This window comes from Muntiacus reevesi, chromosome 10, assembly GCF_963930625.1.
Source record: "Muntiacus reevesi chromosome 10, mMunRee1.1, whole genome shotgun sequence".
In the NCBI taxonomy this organism is placed as follows: domain Eukaryota; kingdom Metazoa; phylum Chordata; class Mammalia; order Artiodactyla; family Cervidae; genus Muntiacus; species Muntiacus reevesi.
In genome coordinates, this window is record NC_089258.1 from 2619865 (window position 1) to 2631973 (window position 12109).

General features: G+C 39.2%; 1 protein-coding gene across 5 annotated transcripts in view; it reads left to right on the forward strand.

The window, feature by feature from the left end:
* Window positions 1-11786, forward strand: part of PPP3CC (protein phosphatase 3 catalytic subunit gamma) — a 79343-nt gene extending 67557 nt beyond the window's left edge. For 2 of the 5 annotated variants that reach the window (XM_065947603.1, XM_065947600.1), the window contains 4 exons: window positions 2496-2577; window positions 3207-3304; window positions 10138-10167; window positions 11283-11786. In XM_065947603.1, coding sequence (XP_065803675.1) covers window positions 2496-2577; window positions 3207-3304; window positions 10138-10167; window positions 11283-11500 — 428 coding nt within the window. In that variant the 3' untranslated portion in view covers window positions 11501-11786. Of the gene's footprint in view, window positions 1-1581; window positions 1609-2495; window positions 2578-3206; window positions 3305-10137; window positions 10168-11282 lie in introns of all 5 variants that reach the window. The other 3 variants (XM_065947599.1, XM_065947601.1, XM_065947602.1) reach the window with 3 other exon arrangements.
* Window positions 11787-12109: the final 323 nt, after the last annotated feature.

The window sequence follows — 12109 nt, forward strand, 5'->3', positions numbered from 1 at the left end:
TGTGAAAACATGCTTAAATGGTAAAACTATAAAGAAGGGCAAGAAAGTGATTGCAATAGAAGTCAAGAGAACAATTTTCTTTTGGAAGAGGGAGACTCTTAATTACTAGGAGTGGCCCAAGTAGGGGGAAATCTGTGGTGCTGGCAAGGTTCTGTTTATTGTCCTGGCTGGTTATTTGGCCATTTGTGTTTTAATAAAAAGCACTGAGTCTGTCTTTGTTTTGTGTACTTTTCTGTATGTTTATCATACTTCACAATAGAAGAGTTTTTTTTACCAAAGTTATAAGCCTACAAAAATGTAGAGATTTTTGTAGGAATTTTGGAAGCCAGGAAACAAATGAATTAGTATGACTAACTTGGCTGTTTCAAGAAAGCTGAAGCCTGGCTTAGTAATGTAGAATGCTGAGTTCAGCACAGAATCTTCAAAAAGCAGAGGAATTGCTAGACTACACCAGTTGCTAGAATTGGGGACTATTGAGAAGAGGGAGATGGGCCCCTAGCTAAAATAAGTAGAGCAGGTAAAAGGTATTTGAAAGGCAGTTAAAGTCCTAGCTGTCTTTTCTCCCAAGACCAGAGGCTAATATCTAAAATAGTATAAACCAAAGAATTTCTGGACAGGGATACAGTTGAGGGCATCGATAACTTTGCCAAAAACAGGTAAATTAAGTAATCTCACGCATTCTCGGTGGTCTTCCCTGTGGCTCAAAGAATCCGCCTGCAACGCAGGAGAGCCGGATTCAATCTCTGGGTCAGAAAGATTGCCCTGGAGAGGGAAATGGCTATACTCACTCCAGTATTCTTGCCTGGGAAATCCCATGGACAGAGGCACCTGGCGGGCTACAGTCCATCGGGTCACTAAGAGTCGGACACAACTGAACAGCTAACACGCACACAGGCACATGTGCGCACGTTCTCAGTACTGATACAGAAAATTCCCTAAAAAAAGACCCAGCCTGATCACTCCATGTACAGAAAGCTCCAAGTCAGCAGCCAACCGCCAACCAGTTTAGAAAGCTTTTCAGTCTGTCATTCTTAACGATGAGCAAACACCAAGGTTTATGGGACTTCTCCGTAGATCTCAGAGACAACAGCAAAAAACAACCTAAATAGATGAACTTGAGATTCTAAAGACTATATAAAATTTAAACATTGAAAAACTATAATGTCTCCAGAAGGAGATGAGAAGATAATTGTGATCATCATACAAAAACAAGATGCTCCATTTAGAGATGTATGCGCTGTTCATTCTATCCTTTGTTGATTGTTTTCAGCATTATTTATTACACAAATAATATCTTTTTTCCTTGTCTGATTTTATCTTCATGATCTGTGGGGATAGAATAAGTTGGAATAAGAGTTGTGAATTCATTTAAAACTTTGAAGACTCCATGCAAGAAGTCTGTAATTTAATATTCTATCATGATACCGAGGATGTCTCTTCTGAGCTGATAAAGATAATAGCCTGCTTCTCTCATTGCATTTCACTTTGATTTTGTTTTTCTCTCTCTTCCATGCAAACTTAAATTTCTCTTCCCATATTTCTATTTCCATCTCCTTGTTTCTTGGTGTCTTCTCCCTGAAGATCACTACATTTCAAGCTTTCAGAAAGGTATCTGAACAGAATGTGCTACAAGCTTAATACTCGCTGTCTGTCTCATCACGGTGTATTAATTAGACTTTTTTAGTTATAGTTGAATAATTTCAGACAGGCCCTCCCTCCTCCCTTTCTGTTTTAATGTATACGTTTTCTCTGGCCCCTGCTGTGAGATCCTGCAGGGTTTTGAGAGCTGGGTGGGTGAGGAAGGAGAGGCCATGTTTCTTAGTTTCTGACTTTTGAATGCGGCCACCTGATGCATGCCTGGACATTGACTTCTGGTGTGTGAGCTGTTTCCTAAATCTGGTATGAGAAAAGGCCACAAAGTCTTCTGTTAACTTTTTTGATGTTTTATAAAATACCTTACCCATCATCCTCATTTGTACTGCACAGCTGTCTGTGGTTGGAAATAACTCACCAGTGTGTAAGTGAGGATGATAGAATGAAAGCAGCTCCTGCTCAGTTCAGGAGAGCCAGCTATGTGCTGTGTTTCCATGTAGAAGACAACTGCTTAAGTCATCCCTTGCCATTTGGTTGACCAAGCCCTGCATCGTAAGGTGGCCCACAGCACTCTCAAGAGATATTTTTGCTGTAGTACCGACTGTCTTTGTTTATATGTATTTCATTCTTCACTGTGTTCTGCCTTTCAGAAACACCAGTAAGTTCCTACCTTCAAGCATCTGCTCACTCTGTCCTTTTGGTGGCCCCTCCATTTTTTTACTTCATCTTTATTTTTTTCTCCTGCTCCTTAAAACTTCCTGGGTTTTTTGTTTGTTTAGGCAAACTTAAGCCTTGATTTCTTTGTTTAAAACCATTTCTTTAACTTAGAGGCACTTCATCCTGCATTTTTTAAAACCTGTTAACATATTCCTTTAGCTCACATATTGTTTGTATTCTCTAAGGAGGCACTACAGTTCGCAAGGAGATCATCAAGAATAAAATCAGAGCTATTGGGAAGATGGCACGGGTCTTTTCAATTCTTCGGTAAGGAGAAGTCTTGTCATTATGGTGTGCAATAATCATGTTTTGAGAGTGATTTAGAAGTTGATTTCAGATCGGTAGTTTTAGAATTGGAGTGTGGTATCGAAACTGTGGGTCTCTGGGTTGGATGCAGATTGAATCAGTCCTACATGTTAAAGTGACTAGAAACAGTTCTGGCGAACGTTTATTTGGTGTGAGCTTGGATACAGTGCAGTGAGTGCTAGTGATTTCATTCCAGTGATTTCTGGAGCTCAGTGGCCTCTGTTCACATCCTGGCCCTGTATCTTCTCAGCCATGTCATCTTGTGCCTCATTTTCTTGGCCTGTAAAAAATAATAGCAGGATCTTCCTTTTAAGGTTATTTGGAGGATTAAATAGGGTAATATATACAAAACATAGATTAACACCTGACTATTAAGTGGCTCTAATTGAAAAGGAGGGCCTGGCTAATTGCTTAAAGTTGAAATATGTACAGAAAACATCCCTTTTTGGGGTCAGGGAAGGGGTAAAAGAAGGAGTACCTATCCTCCATCTTTGTGCATCTTTTCTTGTCTTCTTTCAAGTATCTTTGTAGATACTGAGTGGTAGACACCCTGCCTGGCATTAACCCAGGGCTTTGATCTTCTTTTGCAGGGAAGAGAGTGAGAGCGTGCTAACTCTCAAGGGCCTGACTCCTACGGGGACACTCCCTTTGGGTGTCCTCTCAGGAGGAAAGCAGACCATTGAGACAGGTGAGTATGAGCAACGCTTCTTTTGTGGAGTGTGTGCTCCTATTATCCAGCATCAGTGTCAAATTGGAAATTAAGGCTCCTTTCAGTTAGTGGCACTGAAGCAATTGAATATCCATCTCTGGAGGGGAGAAAATGGATTGATTCTTCTCGCCATGTACAAAAACTAAATCAAAATGAATTATAATTTAAATGTGAAAGATAAAAAAAAAAACCTTCCCAGAAAAAGATATGCAAACTAAGCATTGAGGAAGATAAAATTTTAAATACAGCACAAAAAGCACTAACATTAAAAGAAAAAAATTAATGAATGAGTTTCATTAAAATTAAGAATGTCTGTTCACAGAAATTCATGACTAAAAAAGGGAAAAGGCAAACTGTAAACTGAGAGATTTTTGTAGTAGATACGTCTGACAAAGAACTTACATTCAGAGTCTATAAAGAACTGCAACTCCATATGAAAAATACAAATGCTAATTATTTTAATGGTCAAAAGATTTTAACAGTACTTCGCAAAAGAGAGTATCAAAATGACCAAAAACATATGAACATTCAATGCTTAAAATAGTTACTCTTTGGGGAAATGGATATAAAACCATGGTGAGATACCACTACGCATCCTCTAGAATGGCTAAAATTTAAAAGTGTGACAATATCAAGTGTTGGTGAGTTTGTGGAGAACTAGATATATTTATTGCCAGTGCATTTGTAAATTGGTTCAACTACTTCAGAAAATTGTTGGGCAGTAAATCAAAACATTTGTCTACCCTATAACCAGGCAATAAAAATAACATTATGAATCTATGCAAAAACATTATAAATACATGCAAAAAATATTCCACTTAATATTTATACAACGGAGTATTACTCAGCGATAAAGGTAACATCATGAATATATACCAAAAAATAATATTATGAATATATGGTTGAATCTCATGGATACCATGTTTAGCTAAAAACACTAGATACAAAAAAACACAGACTGTTTGACGTGTATGATGTTCAGGAGCAGGCAGACGAACACTTCTGGGTGAGACCAAAGTGAGGGTGTGGGGCAGGAGCTGGCAGCTCTGGCCACAGCCATGGTGCACACAGCCTCATGATGCGCTCATCGTGAGGAACGTGTTCCTGGGGCTTCGTCCTCCTCCTGGAGCCCTGGTTCATCCCTGAGGGTCCCAACCAGGGAGTTGTCATCCCCTTGTTGGTGACCTGGTCACTGAGCTGTTGTCTCTAGTCACGAAGAGATGTAAAATCACCTCAATACCCTGACCACCTTTCTTGATGTGCCTGCTTTGGCCATCCACTGCCTTAAATATTCACAGCACACTGGAACGTCTTACTCTACAATGCAGTACTATTTTCCCTGTCACCTTTTTTCACCTTTTGACGAATTGTGTGCCTAGTTAATATAAACTGTACAAACTCCATAAAATGTTTGCGTACTCTACTGAGATAGAAAGACCCTGATGCTGGGAAAGATTGAAGGCAGGAGGAGAAGGGGATGACAGGGGATGAGATGGTTGGATGGCATCACCGACTCAATGGACATGAGTTTGAGCAAGCTCCAGGAGTTGGTGATGGACAGGGAAGCCTGGAGTGCTCCAGTCCATGGGGTCACAAAGAGTCAGACACAACTGAGTGACTGAACTGAACTGAGACAGAAAGTGCTGTTCTTGGGGGTGGGGGAGAGCTTAAAAATATTAAATAATGAAGAAAAAAAAAGGAAGTGCTCTTCTAGAAAAAAATACAATTAAAAAATAATAAAATGAAAAAAAAAAAGTGCTGTTTTTCTAAGAAAGATACATGACTGTGTTAAGAATACGTGACTGTGAAACCTGTGGATCCGAAGGCTGCTCCTGCCTGCTCACCACGTGAGCATCAGTGAGGGGTTTGAGAGCTGTTGCAGGACGGTGGGGCAGCCAGCAGGAGAACATGCTCAGCAGGAAGGTCTGTCCCACCAGGATTATGCCTGAGTGTATTTCAGGGTGACTTTACTTCTGCTCTCTTCTGGAATAAATTATTTTTCTGCTTTAACAACAACAACAACTGGCGGACTCATAAATAGTAAAAGAAGTCAAAATGGCCCCTCTGGTGGGCGAATGTGGACCCAGAAAGGGCACGGGGGACTTTTGGAGGAGGAGTCATGTTCTGTATCAGTGTTGGGGTGGTGGTTATACAAGTGCATGCATGTATATAAAGATGTATTAAGCAGTGCACTTCAGATCTGCGCATAGCATCTGCCTCATGCTGTGAGGCATTTTATATCTTAATTTGATGGGGAGGGGTGGCAGTTAAAGTTCCTCAGTCAGAGAAGGAGCTTGCCTCTTTGCCTGCAAACCATATCCTGCAAGAGGACCACAGTCGCCTCTTCAACCATAATGTCAGCTCTGAAAATCATATGGGTGCTGACTTCCTAAGGAGAGGGCTTGATAGAACCCAGGAATGAAAAGGTTGATGTTTATCAAAATAAACAGATCTGGTCAAGCAGCGGGAAGAGATATGAGATCAGATCACTGGATGACTAAATTCTAGGCTTGAAAACTGGAGTTAAATGATTAACAACTTAGAGTTCACTGCTTTTTCCCCCCCCCTTTTTTTAATTGTTTCTACTTCAGTTTTTCTTTTTTTCCTCTTCTCCTATAGGAATACCTCTTATAGGAATTCTTTGTGTTTTGTGAATATTCCAAAAGGCTATTGATTCTTAGGAACAGCCTCGTTTCCCCATACTTTTTATAGGATTGGTTTCCTCTTTTCTCTTTCAAATCAAGTACTGAAATATTAGAGCTTATTTATGAGGAAGAATGAATATTTTCTCCTTAGAAGTATATAATTAATTTTCTTAGCTTCTGTAGTTTCATAGGAAGAATATTGTTTCCGATTGAATTTTTCCTCTCAAATGCACAGTTTCTTGTAAGCAAAATACTTTTCCATCATTCCTTCATTGTTAGTCATGTGAGATATTGCGAGCAACTCTGACAAGGCATGTTAGAGTTAATAGGAAGTAACATGGGTAAGGAAAAAAAGGAACATCCTATACATCCTTGCTTGAAATGTTTCGAAAATTTGCTGACCCACAGAGTTGTTTTAATCTGAATCAAATTTTTCTAGATCTTGATTTGAAGAAGTAAATCGGCAAATCTGGGATAAGTAACAGAATTTTATAGATGTGTTGTTTGGAGGCTTGTTGTTTATAACCCTTAGTCTACCTTTTGTTCTCAGTCCCAAATATATGCAGTTTCTCTTCATTCCTGACTTGAATATGAATGTTTTAGTCAATATAAGATTGTTATTGACACAACCCATTCCAGTGTTCTTGCCTGGAGAATCCCAGGGACAGAGGAGCCTGGTGGGCTGCCTTGTATGGGGTCCCACAGAGTAAGACACGACTGAAGCAACTTAGCAGCAGCGTTGATACTTGAAAATTGATAGAAAGCTCAGGAATGTGTCAGAACATAAGTAAAGTTGCAGCAAACTTTTCAGAGCTTCTTATTCTCCCATTGATTTTCAAGAACTGAGTTAATTTTGTCATTTTCCCATCAGAGTCTTAGTTCCACAGGTTCAAAGACCTTTTATTGTTCATATAACGTTACTTGGACAGCCTTCAGTGAACAAGGTTCCATCCCATATGGCCTTATAACCTACGTTCATTTATACTCCACTTTATTCCGGGGGGATTTGAGTAAGTCACAGTGTGCGTCCAGCTTGGTGGGAGAAATAAATACGCTGAGAAACTGGAGCACAAAAGAAAACAAACCAGTGAAATCCAATAATCACACATTTAATTCCAGGCTTCCAAGTAGCCAAAATAAAGAGGAAAGACCGTAAGATTAAAAAAAGAAAAACAAAAACAGGTCAGTTATAAATGGCACCCCATTGAAAATTTTAAAGTTTTGTGCTACAAATAGAACCATCAAGAAAGTGAGAAGACAACCCACAGCATGGGTGAAAATACCGCGTTGACCAAAAAGTTCCTTTGGGTGTTTTCATAGCATCTTGCAGAAAAACCCAAAGGAACTTTTTGGCCAACCCCATCTTTACAAAGCATATATTTGATAGGAGACTAGTATCTAGGAACTGTAAAGAACTCTTGTAACTGAATAACAATATGACAAGTTACCCAATTAAAAATGGGTAAAAAGTTGAATAGACATTGTTCCAAAGAAGGGATACAGATGACCAATAAGCATGTAAAAAGATGTTCCACATCATTAGGCATTAACCACAATGAGACACCACTTTAATTAAAGTCCCACTGGATAGTTGTGATCAAAAAGACAGACAGTAACAAGTGTTGGTGAGAATGGAGAGGAATTATGATTCTCATATACGGCTGGTGGGGATGTAAAATGGAGCAGCTCTTTGAAAACCAATCAGGCAATTTCTTTGATGATTGAAGATACAGTTAATCATATGACCCAGAAGTTCTACTCCTAGTTAATACACAGAGAAATGAAGACATAGCCACACAAAAACTTATACAGAAATGTTCACAGCATCATGCTTTGTAATAGCCGATGAGTGGAAACCACACAAATGTCTATCACCTAATGAACAGACAAACAACATGTGGTATGTCCATACAATGAACTGTACCACTCAGTCCTTAAAAGGAATGATACACTGACACAGTCCTCAGCACGAATAAACCTTGAAAGCATTTTGCTGTCTGAAAGAAGCCGATCACTAACACCACGTAGTATATGATTCCATTTATGGACATGTCTGGAACAGCCAAATCTGTAGAGACAGAAAGTGGATGAATGATTGATTGTAAGGTTAGGTGAAGGAATGAGGGAGGGAAATGGTTTGTTTTGGGGGGGAAGTGATGAAAATGTTCTAACCATAGATTGTGGTAATGGCTGCACAACTCTACATATATTAAAATCATTGAACTGGACACTTTAAGCAAATGAATTTTATGGTATATGAATTATATTTCAGTAAAGAAATTTCATTCAATAAAGAAAAGTATTTCAGTACAGAGGGGAAAAAAAACAGTTCTTCAGTTTTATATGACTCTTACTTATAAAGATTATCCCTCATGCAGGCTAATATCTTAATACCCAATGCAAAAAGCAATTCTAGGAGGACCCAAAATAATGCGATATTAGTACACATTTTACCGCAAACATAGCTTTTAAAGTCTAATTAAACCAACACTCTGTATACAATTTCAGGTAAAGCTTTGTTCTCTCACTTCCTAGCAGTTGCTGTTAAAGTATCCTGCCTGAAGGCACTGTCCTTTTCTTCTGAGAGTTTGTTTGTTCTCTGTGAGGGGATTTGGGAGAATGTGGCATTCCTTTAACACATGTCAACATGTGGCTGACAAGTGTAAACACTCACTTGATAAGTTGATTCCAAGTTACCAGCATTCGGAAGTTAATTTTCAGTTCTTAGAGTTTTTCCTTTATGATTGATTATAAGAAGCTTCAGGAACAGCAAACTGTTATTGTTCACTATTCTTCCCTGCCTTCTTTTAAAAAATTAGTTTTGGGGGAGCTGACAGGATTTTCCTATTAAGATCTTTCTTGCTACAACCTGTAACCTTTTCATATACAGTAAGTCCCCTACATAAGAATAAGTTTCATTCCAAGAGCACGTTCATATGTCCAGTTTGTTTGTAAGTCCAACAAAGGTAGCCTAGGTACCCAACTAATTTCATGTAATACATAAAAAACAAACAGAAACAAAGGGAACATTTTTCATCTCACAGCACAGTACCTTGAAAAGTACAGTGTAACAGTTGGCATACAGGGGCTGCCATCGAGTGAACAGGCAGGAAGAGTTGCTGACTGGAGGAGGCGAGAGATGGCAGAGCTGAAGAATCACCAGTCAATGGAAGACAAGCTGCCGTTTCACTTAAACTAACTTACATGACTGAACATGAGGACACATGTTCAGATCTTTGAAAGTTCTCAGCTTGAAGGTTTATATGTAGGGGACTTACTGTCTTAAAAAACAAATGCAGGAAAGTTTACCTGTTAGTCTTAATTTTTAAATAGCTTCCTTTTCCATCACAAAGAAGAGGGCCTTCTTAGTAACTGGCCTGCTCTCTCACATGGAGAATGGAAGCCATGTAAGTTGGATATGTCAGCCTCTGCTGTTTCTCTAATTCCAGATGGTACATGAATTTGTATTTGAAATGGAATAGCTTTATGCCTTTCCCAGCTTAGTAATTCACCCCTTGGAAAAGAAAGAACCTCTCACTTATATTCCATTTTTTGTCTTCTTCCAAATGCCAGTCTGTTATTCAGAAGCTGCTCTTTAAAAAAAAAAAAAAATTATTTATTTTAATTGGAGGATAGTTACTGTAGCAAAAGCCACTCTTATTAAGTAATTATAAAGGATAGCTAGACCCTATACAAGTTGCTTGAAATCATTCATAGTTTTAAATAACTTTTTCTAATAGGATGCAGCAGCAGCTCATTTAGTACCATCTGAACTATCACAAGCTAAAGAACGGTTGTAACATCAGGTGATTTGACTGGACATGTCAGTATTTTGATACATGAATGTCAAGGCGTAAATTAGCAGCTGGCTATTTAAAATGAGGAAAGCTGCATTTCGTTTCTCCGAGTCAGCTTGACTGTCTTAGCCATGGATGCCATTAACTAAAAGGTTCTCATGCCACTTACAGTGTGAAGAATCCCCCAGCCCCACCCCCAGTTCAGTTTTTCGCAATACTCCTCTGACTTCTCTGACTAGTCCACTCTTACTATGGATGGAAGCAGGCTCGAAGGTCGGGCCGGGGTGTCTGTGCTGGCAGCGGTGCTGTTGGGTTTACTCACTCTCTCTCTGTCTTCATTTTTGCATGCCACTGCTCCTGTCTGTTACAGCCACAGTAGAAGCGGTAGAGGCCCGGGAAGGTATGGCCGTGTTCCTACGATAGATGTGATCATGTGTCTGTCTATTAGTTCTTAAAAAAGCTCTGTCAATGTTAGACATCTTTTACTGTTGCATCACCAGAACTGTTAACACTGAGAAAAGGGAAAGATAACTCTAGCTACGCTCACAAAGTACTGCCTTTGAGTCCTTCATTTGTGTAATATTAACTCAAATGACCCTCTCCACAGCCAAAGTCCTTTCTGGGCTCTCTCAGTTTTAATGCAATGGCTGAAGTTTAAGCAACCAGTCATGGGGTGTTCAGATGTTGCAGTCTGATAGCCCTTCCATAACTATGAGGTATCCATTTAATTATTGGAAATTCAAACCATCAACCTCTTTATCTAATGATTCTGAAACATATCAAAAGTGGAGGCAAGAGCAGATAGGAATGCAGTCTGATTTGTTTTTGAGGTTACCCTCAGTCAGCCAAGCTAAATTACACAAATTTTAAGGAACAAATTATCTATGAATCCGAGGCTGAAAATCATCATAATCAATAAACTTGTGTTATAAATTTAATTGTTCTGCTAGAGAAGGTGGTTCACACTGGGAATGCCTTTCCTTGGTGATACAGAAGTTCAGACAGAAAGAAAATACCTGGAAACTATTTTTTTTAGATGGTTTTTAACTTATGTTCAGCTCCTGGTTTTGCAAGATTAAAAAAAAAAAAAAAGCTATCCTAAACAAACGGATTAGCTCTTTTGTTACTTTTTTGTGTGGTCAGTGTGATGTTTGTGTTAGAGTAACTAGTCTGCTTCACTTGTTCTCTTATTCTAATGTTGCCTTCTTTCCCTTCTCTGAGCACGTTTCTGGCCCGTAAGGGACTCTTTCAAAGATATTGGGGGCTTTTTGTCAGGTCCACTTCTGCTGTGATGAACTGAACTATGAAAATTACTTTCACAGTTTCAGTGGCCCTTTGGGCCTTAAGAAAACAATAGCTTCAGACCAGGCTAACTGAAATCAAATATTGCTCATCGCCTTCACCAGACATGTGCTCCACAGTCCCCCTTCTGTGTCTTCCTCTCGGAACTTGCTGGATGCTAAGAAACCTAAACGATGTCTAATGGAGCGCCTCTCTTTCCTGTTTTCCCTGTAGCCATCAGAGGGTTTTCGCTTCAGCACAGGATCCGGAGTTTTGAAGAAGCCCGAGGTCTGGACCGAATTAATGAGCGGATGCCACCCCGCAAAGATAGCCAGTACTTTGATGGGCCGGTGAAACTGGTCCAAGCCAACGCTACGCACAGGAGCGACAAGGGAAGAAGAGCCAGTAATGACTCAGAGTCCTGCGGTGGCACTGGTGGACCCAAGACCTAATCGTCCATGTTATTTATTTATTATCGGAAAGCTAAACGCAAACAACTTAAACAACTTAAACCTGGAGGTGCATTCAAAATACACTCTGCATTTACTCTGTAAGAAACGTGACCCTTTTATAAATTCTTTTAATTTATGTTTAATATATATGTAAAATGCATCTGTTTTGTTTTTCCTTTTTTTTCCCCCCTCTAATTTTTAGGAACTGATCTGATTGTCTGACACATAGTGAAGTCGTGTGTTATAAAGGGGACTGTCCCCAAATAAAAGGGCCTTGGAAACCTCTTCCCTGGCTTTCTGACTTGAATTAGTCAGCCTTTTCTCTTGTTTTTAGAGGTAGTATTGTTCATTTCAGACTAATCATTTTGCAAACACAAAAGGGTGTTTTCTTTTTCCTTTTCTACAGGGTACCACTGAAAAATATCTCTTAGATTTCAGTGGCTAAAACTTCTCTTCTTATGGAAAACTTGATTATAGTAGAACTCCTCAGTGAATAACCCAAACCCAGTGATTTTAAGGGCCAAGGGAAATGCTTTCCATAATAGCCTACTCTCTTCTGGACTCTCAATTACTCTTAATGTATCCTGGTATGGCAAAATAAAAAATAAT